The 16,080-nt window shown below is 46.1% G+C and overlaps 1 protein-coding gene across 1 annotated transcript in view; it reads left to right on the top strand.

Moving 5' to 3' along the window:
• Positions 1-16,080, top strand: part of Tmprss2 (transmembrane serine protease 2) — a 40,417-nt gene that overhangs the window by 17,026 nt on the left and 7,311 nt on the right. The window contains exons 4-9 of the mRNA XM_036204162.1: positions 1,801-1,887; positions 2,569-2,688; positions 8,271-8,397; positions 10,455-10,565; positions 14,178-14,221; positions 15,644-15,812. Of these exons, the coding sequence (XP_036060055.1) occupies positions 1,801-1,887; positions 2,569-2,688; positions 8,271-8,397; positions 10,455-10,565; positions 14,178-14,221; positions 15,644-15,812 (658 nt within the window). The remainder of the gene's footprint in view (positions 1-1,800; positions 1,888-2,568; positions 2,689-8,270; positions 8,398-10,454; positions 10,566-14,177; positions 14,222-15,643; positions 15,813-16,080) is intronic.

Here is a 16,080-nt window from a genome sequence, read left to right as displayed (position 1 = left end):
CTGCCCTGTTTCTCTGCCTTTCTTCCAAGTAAAGCTTTAGAGACCCCTGAGACTGGGACTTCGCCTGGAGAGGGAGTTGCTGGGAGTGACGGGCCCCTTACCGTCAGAGGCCAGGTGTCAGAATCTCCAGGGTGCCTTCCCTGACAGCTGCCTCTTTCTTCTGAACCTCAATGCTACTTTTTTCATCAAACCTCTGCCCAGAAGTGCTATTCTTGTTTGCTATGGCTGGAGAAATCAGTGAGCTATTGGAAAATAATTCTCCAAAGTGTTTTATTCTTAGCTGAATTTTTGTTTTTATTTTGTGAGTGCCTACACATATGTATGTGCACCATGTGCATGCAGTGACTGCAGAGGCCAGAAGAGGGCACTGAATCCCTTGGAACTGGAGCTAAGGATGGTTATGAGTTGCCAAGTGTGATCTGGGAACTGAACCCAGGTCTTCTGTAAGAGCAACAAGTGCTCTTAGCTACTAAGGCATCTCTCCAGTTCCTTGTTTTGTTGTTTTTGTTTATTCGTTTGTTTTTAACATTTGTGTGTGTGTGTGTGTGTGTGTGTGTGTGTGTGTGTGTGTGTGACCACAGAGTGTATAGAGGTCAGAGTAGCCTGTTGGATTCAGCCCTCTCCTTATACTATGTAAGTTCTAAGTAAGAGTCTTTACCTGCCAAGCCATCTTGCCAGCCCCCTGTGGCAACTGAATGCTTCAATTTATACATGTTACTTTCATCCCACTTACTGTAATTACTGAGAATATCAGTAGCAGTAGGTGGCTTGTGGTTGTCAAATTCCACTTTTTTTTTTTTTTTTTTTAACAGTTGTGGGAAGGATAAGTGTTCTGCCTAGAGCATCCCCTAGCAGCCCCAGAATGCTTTGGGGGACAGTATTATGTGACTCAAACTTGAAGTTGCTAAAATGAGGCAGCTATCTTTTTTGAGCTGTTTTTTAGGTGAACATTGGGCTATTTCAGACCCTTTCTGAAGTGTCTTGGCATTTTAAGAGCTTAGTTTTGTTGGATTTCATTTCAAATTGTAACTTCATTTTCCATTTCCCCAAGCATGTGTTTCACACTACAGAAGCATCAAGACCCCAAGTGGTGCCCTTAATGTTCAAACTGACATTTGTAAGAGTGTAGGCAACACTATTTCTTAAGGTAGGGGTGTAGCTCAGTGGTAGAGCACTTGCCTAACATAAGTGAAATCCTGAGTTTTATCCTTAGCAGCACAAAAACAAATGAATAAATCAGTGTTTATTCTTCCCTAATGTATCTAAATGGCCCCACATATAGTAGCTAAACTAGGACTTTTGACTTCATGATGGCGTGAAAGTGTACTCATAAAACCATTTTACTTTTCAGTTTCAGTGTGGTATTCAATGAGGTGCATGCCAAATCCAGCACCTTGTTATGAACAGACATCTAGCTGGGTGGTTTCCCCAGCTATAGGTAATGTTAGAGTTCTAAACAAGTTTAAAGGTGCCTAGTTTAGGCTGACTGTTGGCTATGTGCAGCAAATGCACTTTGGACTTGGACTTCTGATCTCTTCCCCCTCCTGCTTCTCCTCCTCCTTTTCAGTGTTTTGAGTTTGCAGTTTAGGCTGGCCTTAAACTCTTGTACCTGTCCTTCTCAACTCCCCCTCACCCCCGAGTACTAGGATTATAGGCAGGCATGTGCAATTATGCCCATTTTGACTTGTGATATTTTCAAATTGAGTAACTCTGTGGTAACTGGGGGATATTGAAGAGCATCAATAACACAGGGTAGAAGGACTTCCTTTTCACAGCACTGACCTGTGATTTCTTCTGCAGAGACCAAGAAATCCCTGTGTGTTGTCCTCGCCCTGGGCACTGTCCTTGCGGGTGCTGTTGTGGCTGCTGTCTTGCTTTGGAGGTTCTGTAAGTTTTGGGCTGGGTGCTGCCACTGTGTGCATGGCTATGATTGTGACCCTTGCTCCCCAGGCTGGAGGAGCCACCTGATGCCTTCCAATTAGGTTTTCCCTTCTGGGCAAGGCTGCCCTTTCCTCCCTTTTCTCCATGCACCCATGAGTCTGTGCTTTGCTTCCCCTAACCTGTGGCTTGTGAAAATCTTAAACTAGTTCTCCCATCCAAGTGCCAACCCTGCCGTATCCTGCTGAACATCTGAGATCAAATGAGATGGGGCATGTTTAAGGAGGCATAGCCATAGTCTGACCCTTGTATATCACTGTACAACCATGGTATCCTTGGTTGTCAGTCCCCTCCCTATGCCACATCTTGTAACTAAAGTCTCTGTAAGTAGCTTGGGATGACGCAGACTCATGGGTACCTGGTGGACCCCTGAGGCCCACTGGATAGTAAAGAGGAGGTGTGAGGGCTCCCCTTACCCAAGCACCCTTCCCATTGGCTCTGCAGAAGACAGAGCCCAGTCCTAGCTCCATGTGTGTATGTAGGTGGCAATGACATGTCCCCCTTCCTTATGAAGAGGCAATTTCTTCTATTCACTGGGCTTGAGGGTGGATGACAAGCTTCCTATGGGCTCTGCAGTTTCTTAGATGTCAGCCTGATGAGTCTCCCTCCCTTTCTCCCATTCAGTGCCAGGGGATAGCAAGTGCTCTACCTCTGAGATGGAGTGTGGGTCTTCAGGCGCCTGCATCAGCTCTTCTCTCTGGTGTGACGGGATATCACACTGCCCCAATGGGGAAGATGAGAACCGGTGTGGTGAGTTGGCCCAGCAAGCACTGGGCTCAGTATGTCTGCCATAAAGTAGCAGCTGGGGGACAGTCAGGGGGGTTCTGCCCAGTCCACTGATGCATGTATTAGTATTCCTACACTCAGGATTGTGTTCCTGGCCCTGCACCACACAGAGTGATGGGGAGGTGATAAAGCCAGGAAGGACTCGGTCAGGATGGCAGTTAAAATAAGCAGGCTGTTGAAAACATGAAGCTGGAGTGCACTATGCTGGTTTTAAAATGAGCTGCCTTTAAGGTCATGTTCACTGGGATAGCAGTGAACAATGAATTTGTTTTGTTTCTTTCAACTGTTTACATAATAACTGACAAGCTTGTGTCATGCTTGTCAGGTACAGTGTGATGTCTCTCTACGTGTACCCCCATGGATGGGGTAATCACACTATTTAACATACATCCTCTGTGCTCTTATATGTATGGTGGACTGTTTTCAAATGGGCAGTGTGCTGTTAACATCTATTACTGTATTGCTGTCCCCAACCACTTCCTCAAAGCCTCTGGTGACCACCACTGTCATCTCAGCTCCAGTGAGTTTGACTTTTAGATTCCGTGTGTGTGTGTGTGTGTGTGTGTGTGTGTGTGTGTGTGTGTGTGAGCTTGTGATGCTTGCCTCTGTGCACTGGCTTATTTCCTTAGTACAGAGTCCTCCAGGGTCATCTGTATTGCCCCAAGTGGCAGGATTCCATCCTTTTTATGGCTGGATCCTAGTACGTTGTATACATGGACCACATTTCTTCACCCATGTACCAGCTGGTAGATTCTTAGTTTGGTTCCTAGAAGTGGGATTGCTTGATAATGGGATCATTCTGTTTTAGTGGTTTCAGGGTTTCATTACTGGCTGGACATATTACATTTCCACTCCCAGTTTCATAAGCTCCCTTTTCTCTTCATCTTCACCAGCACTTGTTATGTTCAACTTTTTAACGACACCCATTCTACTAACAGGCACAAGGCAATATCCCTTTGAAGTTTTAATTTTTAAAATAAAAAAATTACTTACTTTGTGTATAGCAGGGAAGGAGATGCCATCCATGACGCATGTGTGGAGGTGGAGGACAACTTTTGGGAATTGGGATCCTGTGGGAGATCAAACTCGGGTTCTCAGGCTTGGTAACAGGCTTCTTAACCCACCAAATAATCTCCATGGCCCTGCCTGTGTTTCTCTTGTGCTGTTAATTTTTGAAGGTGACTTCAAGGGTAGTCAAGAGGCTGGACCCAAGAAAGATGCCTGAGGAACAGGGTTGTGCCAATCATGTTCCACTCAGCATCTGAAGTTGGGCCTCTCTTGACATCCTGGCACTGTGGGCGGAGCCTGCTGGCATTTGCTCGGTGTTGAAGGGGTGGTGAGTTGACACAGACCCTGTGCTTTCCTGGCTCTGCAGTTGACAGTGAGCTGCTGTCTTGCCCCCTGGAACAGCTGTCCTGTCTTGCTTTTCTGCCTCTCTTGGAACTCATTCTCTAAGCACTGCCCATGCCCAGGGGCTGAGGTCAGCAGTGGCTCTGTGCACTCTCCTGACTCTGAGCCCAGGAGACAGTCTCCTAAATGAGAAATTCATGTCATAGTCAGTCTCTCCAGGAGTCTCCCAGGCTTTGCTGTCTCCACCAAGTAGTCTCCAGTTCTCTTGGAGTTTGGGTTAAAAAAAACCCATAGACTTAGTTATCCGAGGTGGGTTTTATTTATTCTGGGCTGCCTTTGGGTAGGGCTGTTTTCTGCTGCATCCTCACCTTCATGCTCCTGTGTAGCAGGAATCTTAAAATTTCTTATTAATAAAATCAAACCTGAGGCCAGTTTTGGGGGTGAATGCTGGGAGATCAGAGAGACAGAACAAGCCACAGTTTCCTCACCTCACCAGTTCCTCAGCTGGTCTTGTTTCCTCAGACTGCAAGCTTCTGTGTCCTCATCCCAATGGTTCTCAGCTGAACTGCTGCTCAAAAGCCTGAATGCTTAACCAGCCAAATGCTTCTAGTTTCTGGTCTTTACGCCTTATATATCTTTCTCTTTCTGCTGTCACTCCCTGGGATCCAAGGCTTGCTTTCTGGGATTAAAGGCGTGTGTCTCCATGCTGGCTGTATCCTTGAACACACAGAGATCCACCTAGCTCTGCCTCCCAAGTGCTGGGATTAAAGGTGTGCACCACCATCACCCAGCTTCTGCTATGGCTTGCTCTGACCCATTTTCTAGCCACCATTTTTGGCTCTGTATCTAGTGGCTGTCTGTTCTCTGACCCCAGATAAATTTATTAGGGTGCACAATATATTGGGGAACACTCCTCTGTGAATTAGATTCTGTAGCATTGGTCCTGGCTCAGAGAACTTCCCAGGGAGGAGCAATGGCCTCCTTGGGCCCAGCCGTCAGCCCACTTGAGTGGACTGATGCCTGTTCTGTGACTCCTGGTCCTTCAGCATGTATGTACCTGGAAGATACAGTGCCCACAGCTCACAACAGCTCTTTTCCTTTCTTTGAGTGACAGCAAATGTCTTAGGTGAAGGGTTTGAGTTGAGAATGGCAAGATGTTATATGTAGTAGACATCAATGCATTCCTGCTCCTGTGTGTGCATGAACAATAAACTTCTGTTAGAGAGGTTTTAATTTCATTTCATTTCAACACTGGGTGGAAACTAAGACCATACACATGTAAGGCAGGCATTCTACTACTACCCTACACACCCACGCATACCCTACTTTTTTGAGGCAGGGTCTCACTGAGTTCTCAACTCATGATCCTCCTGTCTCCATCTTCTGGGGGCTAGATTTCATGAGTGTGCCCCCATGTTCTGGCATCCAGAAGGTCTCTCTCCATGTTTAAGTTGTACTAGATATTTTAGCAGTGAATGTACCCACAGCATAGATCAAAATCTAGGAAGAACAAAGGGTCGATAATAGGAAAAAAAATCTTGGTTTTAGCCAGGTCTGATGGTGCACATGCCTTTAGTCCCAGCACTTGGGAGGCAGAGGCAGGCAGATCTAATTCCCACCACCACATATACACACATGTGTATACACATTAGGCACACACATACACACACACTGCAATGTTTCCACCTGTTTGCCACATTTTCTTGGGTGGCTGTTTTAAGATTCTTTTTACAAAGATGCCATATCATTTTTCATGGAGATCTGAGCCTAGCTCCCTTGTCCACAGGGTTCATGGTTGAGCAGCCCACCTGTGCTAAGTGCTCGAGGGTTGCTGACAGCCAATCCTAAGTGTTCTCACCACAGACAAGGGAAAGAACCCAGTATGAGGAAAGAAGGCGAGTGTACTCAATTGGTAGTGGCGATATTTCATGATGGACCCTTACCAAATCAACACCTTGGGCACCACAAACATATACTTTCACTTATCATTTATAGCTCTGAAAAACTTAGGAAAAAATACTAACACTTATAAAAAAAATTCTCCCTGGGAGCATGTTCCCATCATGTTGCCTCCCTCTTGCCTCCCCATCAGTATTGGAGGACAGACAGGAGGCAGGACAGCCAACCTTTATATCACTGTCCTTACCACTTCCATCACTAACTGGAAGCATACAATCTCAGCTACATTTAAGCACTTTAATTTTGAAAGCACTGTTAGGCCTGCAGAGAGAGGCCACCCTGCCTCCAGCAATCACCCAGGCATTAACACACACTGATCACTGGACCTTGTCCCCGGGAGCCAGATCCACGAGTTTGTGTTGAATTTTATCTTCCCCTGGTGTGACCTTATGGATTTGACAAAGACACAGCACTGGCTGTGTACTTACTCCCGGAGTGCCCTGCCTAAGCCTACTGTGGCCTGCACATTCCTTTTCCTGCAGTATCCCCTACCAGCCTCAGATCTTTGACTATCTCCATAGCTTAGCTTTTCTAGAATGTTCTGCAGTGGGTGTTCTGCAAGTTGCATACCTTTTAGATTGGTGTCATTCTTTTGCAATATGTGGTTGGGATTTTCACAGCTTTGTGGTTTCTCTTGGGTAATGAGTGACTTCCTATTGCCCAGCAAGTAACAGAGTTTTACCCACCCATGAAACACATGGCTAGGCCATACATGCTATGTGGTTTTGAGCTTATCACCAGAAAAGACAGTCAGGCCCCAGAGTAGTCACTCTCTGAGAAGGTGACCATAAGGTGTCAGGCTATTTGTCCAATGAGTTAGGTCCAGAATGGTGGTGAGAAGTGAGTCAAGGCTTGACCAGATCCAATTGTCTTACCCTGGTCACGTAGTCCTGTTGATGTGCTTTTAAACTCTACGGTTGTGATATGATGCAGATTGGCTGCTGACTGTCTCTGGTGTGGCACTGTTTACAAGATTCTTCTTGTAAACGCCGTACCCCTGGGTCACCCGCCAGCTAGAAGTCTGCTCTGAGTTGACCATTCTCATCGTTCTATCAGATGACAAGTCCTTTGAGCGAGGGGCTATGCAGACCTCTGTCAGATGACAAGTCCTTTGAGCGAGGGGCTATGCAGATCTCTTGGAGACCAGAGCTGAGTAAGGAGGAAATCAGCTGCGTTTAAGTGTGTTGGTTCTTCAAATGAAAGAGCTGATATCTTTTCAAGCAAAAGGCAAATGAACAGTTCAACATTCAGATACTAATTCTGGGGTGTTTGTCAGGGCCTTGGGTACTCTGCCAGTGTCTAAGATCTGGATATGAGATCAATTTGTACAAAATGAGAGCTTGATGGGGACTTTTGTTTTTGCTCTGAATTTTATTCTTTTTCTAAACCAATGAGCTATCATTTATATCTCATAACCTGTCCTTGATGAATGTCTGAGCTGTGGTTTTTATATATTTGAACATATGTAGCCCCTGATCATAGGCAGTTAAGGAGTAGCCCATCTCCTTGATAAGGCTCTTTCTGCCTGTCTTGCTCTGGTCCCAAGAAATTACTAATATCCCTTATTTTTTATATTTTCTTTTAAAATAAATAAATAAATAAATGTGTGTGTTTTGTGTGTGTGTGTGTGTGTGTGTGTGTGTGTGTGTGTGTTTCTCAGTGTGTGTATGACACATGAATGTAATATCACAGAAGGCTAGAACAAGGCATCAGATCTTCTGGAGCTACAGTTACAGGCTGTTCTGAGCTGCCCAACATGGGTGCTGAACTTGGGTCCTCTACAAGGGCAGTATGTTCTCTTAATGGCTGTCATCTCCCCAGCCCTTTCTTAGGTTTTCTAGTCTAGACTTTTTATATGCTTGGGATTGCCCAATCTGTGGGTTGTTGTGACTCTATCATTTTGCGTCATGCCTTAAAAGCCCATTCATGTAGTGGCTCCCATTAGAGCTTCATTCCCATTGACAGCTGAATGACTTTCTATCACGCTGCTTGGCTGTGGCATCTAATGATGGTCACTGACAGGCTATGGGCCATTGTGAAGATTTTATGTTTGAATATCCTTTTGGAATTCTTTTAGAATGCATTTGATAAGGAAAACAGGAGTTTGTGTTTCCTAGGAAGCCATGGCCCTAGGAAGAAGCTGTGGTGGTGTGCATGGGCAGTGCGGGGCTAGGGCAACATCTGGAAGATGTGGATTAAGAGTCAAGGACTCATGGGTCATCTTTCTCTCTGAGCAGTTCGCCTCTATGGACCAAGCTTCACACTCCATGTTTACTCATCTCAGAGGAAAGCTTGGTATCCCGTGTGCCAGGACGACTGGAATGAGAGCTGCGACAGAGCAGCATGTGAAGACATGGGATACAAGTGAGTATGTGCCCTCAGGAGGGACACAGTGCCATCACAACGACACTGACGACAGACAGACCATCTCTCCGTCTCTCCGTATGTGCCAGGCACTGGATGTTGCAGTTACCTTTCAAAAGCTGATCCTACAACCAGAGGGCAACCTCATCACCCCAACACTGTCAACCTAGGCTCACTGCCACTTGTCCTGCATCTTTCCTGGCTACTTGGGAATGCCCATGCAGTGCTGGTATGACAGGAAGAGGGGTGTAAGACAAGGGCAATGGTCACTTTCTGTCCTTGGAACTTTTCAGATGAGCTGAGCCTTTGCTCTGTTCACTGTAGGCAGGAGCCACTGAGGCTTTGGGAATGGAAGAGACCTGAGCAGAATCACACTTAAGAATTCCTTTCTGCCAGGTGGTGATGGCACATGACTTTAATCCCAGCACTCAGGAGGCAGAGACAGGTAGAGATCTCTGAGTTCAAGACCAGCCTGTTATACAGAGTGAGTTCCAGGACATCAAGGGCTGTACAGTGAAACCCTGTCTCAAACAACCAAAAAAAGAAAGAAATCCTTCCTGTGTGTAGCAACCAAGGTGGAGGAAGAATAACTCCCACCATCACTTCCTGGCCAGGGGCTCTAGCATGTCCCAGTGTCTTCTGCTATAACAAAACACTTGAGGCTGGGTTCTTTGTAAGGAATGGGGGTTTATTTTAGCCTACTATTCTGGGGGAAAGCAAAGATCATGTGTTGGCTTCTGGTGAAGGCCTTGTACTGTTTTATCTCATGCTAGAAAAGTGGGAGAGCTGATGAGCTCATGTAGTGGATATGGTTGAGGGATCTGCTGGAAACAACCTGCTTTGGAGAGATTTAAGTCAGCCCCTTAGAACAGCATTAAACCCTTTGTGAGGGTGGAGTTGCTGTAACACAGATGTTACTTAAGTTCCTATTGCCTCTCAACACTGCTGCATCAGAGCCCTCTCAGTTTGGATATCTGCTTCAAATCCATATCCAAACTTTGGCTCTCATGAAGACTGGCAGGCCTGGGAAGAAAGTTATGATTTTAATGAGGATTTCTCTTCCATGGGGTAGTTGTGAGAGCCTATGCACACTAAGGCATTCCATTTGCCAGTTTTCAAAGCCGAACTGTTATCTGATGTGAACGTTGGCATCTCAGCTATTGGGACACTCCAAAATGCCACCCTATGGGGCTGGGGAGATGGTGCAGTGGGCAAAGTGTTTGCCACAAATGCATGTGGACCTCAGTTTGATCCCCAGCACCCATGTGAAAGCTAGCCAAGGAGGCAAACTGTAACCTCAGTGATGGGGAGGCAGAGATGGGAGGATCTTTGGGGCTTGCTAGCCAGCCAGCATAGCTGAATTGATGAGATCCAGGTTCAGTAGGAGATCCAGATTCAAAACACAAGGTAGAAGAGACTAGAAAGATGATTCAGCAGTTAAGAGCACTGACTCCTCTTCCAGAGAATCCGAGTTCAGTCCCCAGCACCCATACAGTGGCTAACATCCACCTGTAGCTCTAGTTCTAGGGGGTCCAGCACCCTCATCTTGCCTCTGAGATCACTAGGCTTGTGTTTGATGAATAGACATCCATGCAGGCAGACACACATATAAAATAATACAATATAAGGTAGAGAACAATTGAGGAAGATACTCAGTGTTGACGTTTGGTCTCCACATACACAAATATCTTGTGACTCAGAGTTTTGGGTACACAGAGACACCCCCAGGTCCAGAACCAGTGGGAATTTTATAACAGCTCAGACTAAGAACTGTACATTTTATTAGACAGTGTATAATTGGGCACCCTCAGCACCCCATTGTCCTAGCTCACTCAGTCTGAAACACAGCTAATGGGAGACTCTAACCTTACAAGTCAAGGTTTCTGGATTGGATAATGGCTTTCACACAGCATGGCTGAATTTGAATTTAGGTTTTGTTTTCTAAGGTGTCTCTTCTATTACAGCCATCATCCAAAGGCGCTTTGTAATATGGGGTGTGGCTTGTGAGTTCATATGCCTGAAACATTATTTTCAATAAGATTTTCTGTCATTTCTAGGAACAATTTTTATTCTAGCCAAGGAATACCAGACAGTACCGGAGCAACAAGCTTCATGAAGCTGAATGTAAGCGCAGGCAACATAGACCTCTATAAAAAGCTCTATCACAGGTATGGAGGGCTCCTTTGATTTGCAAAATTTGAGGAGGATGAGACAATCCCAACAGATGCTGCCATCCTGAGTTGATTTATTTTTTCTTTTCTCTTTTTTTTTTTTTTTTTTGGAGCTAAGGATCGAACCCAGGGCCTTGCACTTGCTGAGCTAAATCCCCAACCCTCTGAGTTGATTTCTTTGTGTTCTGGGAGTGATGAGGGATAAGCTTCACACTGCTGGGGGTTAGAGACAGGACCTGCAGCAATCTTGGCTTCATTCTTAGCAACTTTCTGAGACTACATGCCATTTTGTCACTTTGGTTTCAATCTCTACTGTCTGGCTAGACTTTTGTTGTTATTTGTTTGTTTTTTATTCTCCAGACACTGGGAAGTATGTCTACTATACTAGGGTGTGTATGCTAGTTAGCTTTTTGTTTCTATAACAAAATGCCTAAGGCAGGCTGCTTTATAGAGAAAAGAGTTTTGTTTTTGTTTTGTCGTCTAATGCTTTTAGAGATTCGAGTTCCTTATAGCATGGCATGACTCTAGCAGGGTCATCTCACCATGGCAGGAACACTAAGCCCTGTGTGGCCTCTCACCTTGTCCTTATGAGGCCACTAGGATTCTGTCACAGAGACTCTCCATCCCATGACTTAATTTCACAGAGCCTCACCTTCAAGCATCACAGTTGCATCAAGTCTTTGCTGTCAGTACCATGAACATAGACACTGGGGCTTATTCTCTGCCATGAACTCAGAGGGACAAACTATATGACACTGTAGCACTGAGCACCAGGAGTCCAAGAGATTTTCTGGCCCATGACTGGCAGTGAGAGGATGCCATAGGGTAATGTTCTGGGCCCTGGTGCAAGTGGCTAGTTCAATAAGCATTTGTTGTACCCAAACCACAGATCCTAGGGCTGATGATTGAACTGTTGGGAGTTTGGAGGGGGACATAGACAGCCATCATTTGGGTATGGGTTTACAGGGCCATTGCTCTTCTCCAGGTGCTTTTGATGTTGGGGACCCACGATGTCTTCTTTGTGCAGAGAATTCCCAGGGCCTCATTGCTCTTCTCCAGGTGGCTCAGGTGCTTCTAGGGCTGGCTGTCAGGAATTGCATGTCAGGGCTGGAGAACTAATCACTCACTCCATCTCTACTGAGTGGCTTGCCTTTCCGGTGGCTACTGCCTTGGGCTGGCTGTCCCTGAGAATGTGGCAGGGCTGGCTGGGCTGGGAGCAGTGCCCAGCTAGGTGTTCCATCTAGACAGCAGGGCTTAGCATAGGTGGCAGGTGTTTTATGTGAGTTGAATGGCTTTTTGTCTTCCACAAGGACTCAGGCCCAGGATTATGCCTAGTTGGCAAGTGCGGAAGGGAGGAGAGAGGAGGTGTAGGCTGCTGGTACAGAAGGGAGTACAGCAGGGAGGGGTAGGCTCAGGCCACCATCCTAGGTGAGGGCCTTCACAACTCCAGACATGACTGGCAGGAAAGTATTGTCTAGTATTGGGTTTCTTAAATTGTGACACCTGTTCACTTGAGAAAATTTTATGCGACCCCAGCCAGGTATATAGGACTATAATATAGATATACAAATCAAATATTTGCTGTAATAAATCATAAGTAAAACTATCTTTAAACAATACCTCTGCATATATATATGTATATGTGTATATATATATATATATATATATATATATATATATATATATATATATATGATTTTACTACTTATTAAAGATTAAAGCAAATTTGTATCCTAATGAGATGGATGAGTTTTTTTGTGTGGCACAATATAACCTAAAAAGATGCAAATTTACTTACATACACAGGAGTAATGGTAGGAAAATATTAAAAGTCCCTGCACTCTGTAATTAAACCTGTTTATATACATAAATAGGGCATTGCAGTAACATTCTATAGCTCATTACATACAGATCTAGAACCTGCAGAGAGGCATTTGCAGAGGCTCTCACTGGTGCATATGGCCTGACGGAGTGCGCAGTACAAAGTGCCCATGGTGTGTGTTCAGAGTCAAGGCTTCGGTGAAGTCATATGGTCCAGAAATGCCCTCTTTCCAATGTTCCCTTCTTGAGGCTGGTACCCTGGTAGGGGCACAAGCTAGCCAGGACAGGTGATGGTAGCTCTTTATTTGGGGGTTTGGGAAAGGTCCCTATTCAGTGTGTGCAAGGGTGACAGCGGAGTGGGCTGGTACATGTGAGGCTCCATCTGTCCCAGTGGCCTAGTAGGACATCAACTGTTCCCTGCAGAACTATAGCTGGCAGTTGATGCCACCAGGGCATCAGGACGGTGGCCTCTTCAGTACACCAGGGACAGTGTCTATTGGACGGAATGCACTGATTGTTTCTTTCTCATACACAGCATGGGAAGTTTGACTCCCAACTGAGCGCTGTTTTTTGTTTATGCTGTTTTTTGTTTGTTTGTTTGTCCTTCGCAAAGAATTGGTTTTGTTGTCATCTGTGGTTTACATATAAAGCCATCCAGGGAAATCAATTTCCAGACCGCTTCCTGATGACACTAAGGGATGGCTGCTCATTCATTGGTAACAAGGTCTTGCTATGTAGCCCATGCTGGCTTTGGACTGGTGATTCTCCTGCCTCACTCAGACTCTCTAGCACTGAAATTTTAGGTGTTTGCCTTGATACCCAGACTAGAGGATGATTTTAAACTATACAAGGACAGAAGTAAAAACTGATGCAATTGTGCCCTCACCGCCAAGCCACCATCCAAGTAGTGTCATAGGTCATCCTTGTATTGAAATGTTAGGGGTAGGAAGACTTTCAGAGTTCATTCAGATTTTTAAAATACTCATGTATGGGACATTTTGGGGCTAGCATTCATTTAAGGACAGAAGTGATTTGTTTCATGTGTTCCTTTACTTAAATTTATTTAATCTGTTTATGTGGGGGTACTGCTATGGCACACATGTGGAATCAGTCCTCTCCATGTGGATTCCAGGTTTTGAACTCAGATTGTCAGACTTGGAGGCAAGTACCCTTACCTGCTGAGCCATCTCACTGGCTCTTGTGTATATCTTATATGCATAGACTGAAGGTTGTTAACATCCTAGTATGAGTATCATTTGACTGCAACCCTTCATGTATGGTTAGGTGGGAAATTTTCCACTTGTATGGCATTGGGGTCCCAAAGTTTTAAGATTTTGGCACATTGCAGGTCAGGGATCAACTTGAATTGTTCTCTCTCTCTCTCTCTCTCTCTCTCTTTCTTTCTTCTTTTATGAGACAGGATTTCTCTGTGTAACCTTGGCTGTCCTGGAACTTGTTCTGTAGACCAGGCTGGCCCTCGAACTCAGAGATCTGCTTGCCTCTGTCTCCCAAGTGCTAGGATTAAAGGTGTGTACCACCATGACCAGCTTTGAATTGTAATCTTATTCTACCTGTTGGGAAGAGACAGAAGAGAGTTAACATCATGCCCAAAGGTGCATAGCTGGGATTTGAGCCTGGTACTCTGACTGTGTTGATTCTTTGCCACTATCCCCACGTAAGTCTAATTACATCAGTAGGGTCATTAGTGGTGGGCAGGAGGCAACACAAGGAGAAGACTTCAGTGTCTCATCCCTGGCTGTGGTGACCAGAGTCCCTTCTTCTTTCCAGTGACTCCTGTTCATCCCGCATGGTGGTTTCTTTGCGCTGTATAGGTGAGTACTTCCCAATGGTGATTTTCTATGCGTAGGAGCCAGTCTGTGGCTTTCTTGGGATTTGGTGAGGGAAGGCCTCCAGGAGACAGCAGAGATGTGCCTGGAGGCCTCTTGCTTATACCCGGATCTCCATTTTGGAATTTTGCTGCACTGTAGTGTCTACTGAGGGAAGGTGATGGCTGAACTCTGGCACGCCTTGTTTTTAGGTGCCATCATGAGTGGGGAGCCCTGGTTGCTCCTTCTCTGTGAAGTGGAGGGATGAGCTGTTTGTGATCCTGAAGCCTGCGCAGCAGTGACCTGGCCTATGGCAAAGTCAGAGCAGTGCCGTGCAGTTTTCCACTGGGACTCCTAAAGAGAAAGCCTAACATCAATCATGCCTGTCTACCTTCCCACAGTAGCTTGTGTGATAGCTCACTGGGGTCCCCCACTATGTGTGTGTGAACTACTCATGGACCCCACATGGGGTAAATATAGATGCCCAGCTTAGGCCTGGGACTTGAAGCTCACCTTTTAGCAAAGGAGCTCTGCGTTTCCTTAAGGTCCTCCAGTAGGCATTGCACAACCAGGAGAACACTGCTGTTCACCCTTTGCCACATGTGCCTCACAGGTACTCAAAGTCACTCACAAAGAGGTTCAGGTGACACTTGGAGGATGCTTCCAGAAGTCCTGCCCCACACTGTGCCAAGATACACCAGGCCTACTTAGCTAGCACCCCATAGCAGCCACTGGCATGGGGACCGTCCACCACACCGGGTAGTCTACTTCTCATATTACCTTGATTTCTCTCAATTGAGAACTTGCCCCACATTTGTGAAGCTTCTAGAGTCCCACTTCAGGCCAGCAGGGGCTGCTGACTCTGGAGTAGAAAGATCTCCTCTCTCAGTCAACTGGTCAGCAAAGAACCTGTTTCTTATTTCCTGAGGGGCACTCAGGCTTCACCAACCCCTATTACCCTTCAATTACCTCCTCACTCAGCCCCTCACATGGCCTCACTTCCTCTCATCTCACCTTTTTAGCACCCGCTGAAGCTCTCACTTGTCTCCTCTCTCACTCTCAGCCTTATCTACCTCCCTTTTCTTTGTCCAGAAGTCCTGGGTGGGGGTGCTGAGTGTATCAGTCTCTTCAAGGAGCCTGTTACCCAGGACCTTCCCAATCATGCCTATCAGAGATCTGGTGGAATTGGGTGCCAATAAGAATTAGCCAGTGCTCCAGCCAGGATGGCCCTTTGGGGCCCTAGGAGAGTACCTACTCCCACTTGCTTATTTAGACTCCTAACAATAGGGAAAGAGAGGCGGCAACAGTTGCTTTCCCCCAGACCCACCACCAGAAAAAGGTAGCTGAGTTGAGCACATAATGCTTAGCTTTGTGCTGACTCTGATGTCTCCTGTTGACTGACACCTAACATGTTCTTGTCACCCTCAGAGTGTGGGGTCCGCTCAGTGAGACGTCAGAACAGGATTGTGGGTGGATCGAGTGCCTCACTAGAAGATTGGCCCTGGCAGGTCAGCCTGCACGTCCAAGGTGTCCATGTCTGTGGAGGCTCCATCATCACCCCTGAGTGGATTGTGACAGCTGCTCACTGTGTGGAAGAGTATGTCTATATACTACGAGGTCTGGGGTAGTAGGGTAGAGTCACATGGCCAAAACTCCTGGGCTTGGAGTGTGGCTCTGCCACCATGTGACCCACACCAAGCTGTATGGCAACTCCTATGTCCTGTGTGTAATGGGGTGAGTGCTGCTGGGTGGTGGATATATGCACTGCAGGTGGACAGTCTCATCCACTCATTAGACAAATGTTTGTGTGGTCTCTCTTGCCTGCTGCTGCGTACCAGCCTAGGATACGGATGGTTATCGACAGC

Source organism: Onychomys torridus, chromosome 12 (genome assembly GCF_903995425.1).
Source record: "Onychomys torridus chromosome 12, mOncTor1.1, whole genome shotgun sequence".
NCBI classification, from domain to species: domain Eukaryota; kingdom Metazoa; phylum Chordata; class Mammalia; order Rodentia; family Cricetidae; genus Onychomys; species Onychomys torridus.
The sequence above is the reverse complement of the archived record's forward strand: the minus strand, read 5'-3'. Positions and strand labels throughout refer to the sequence as shown.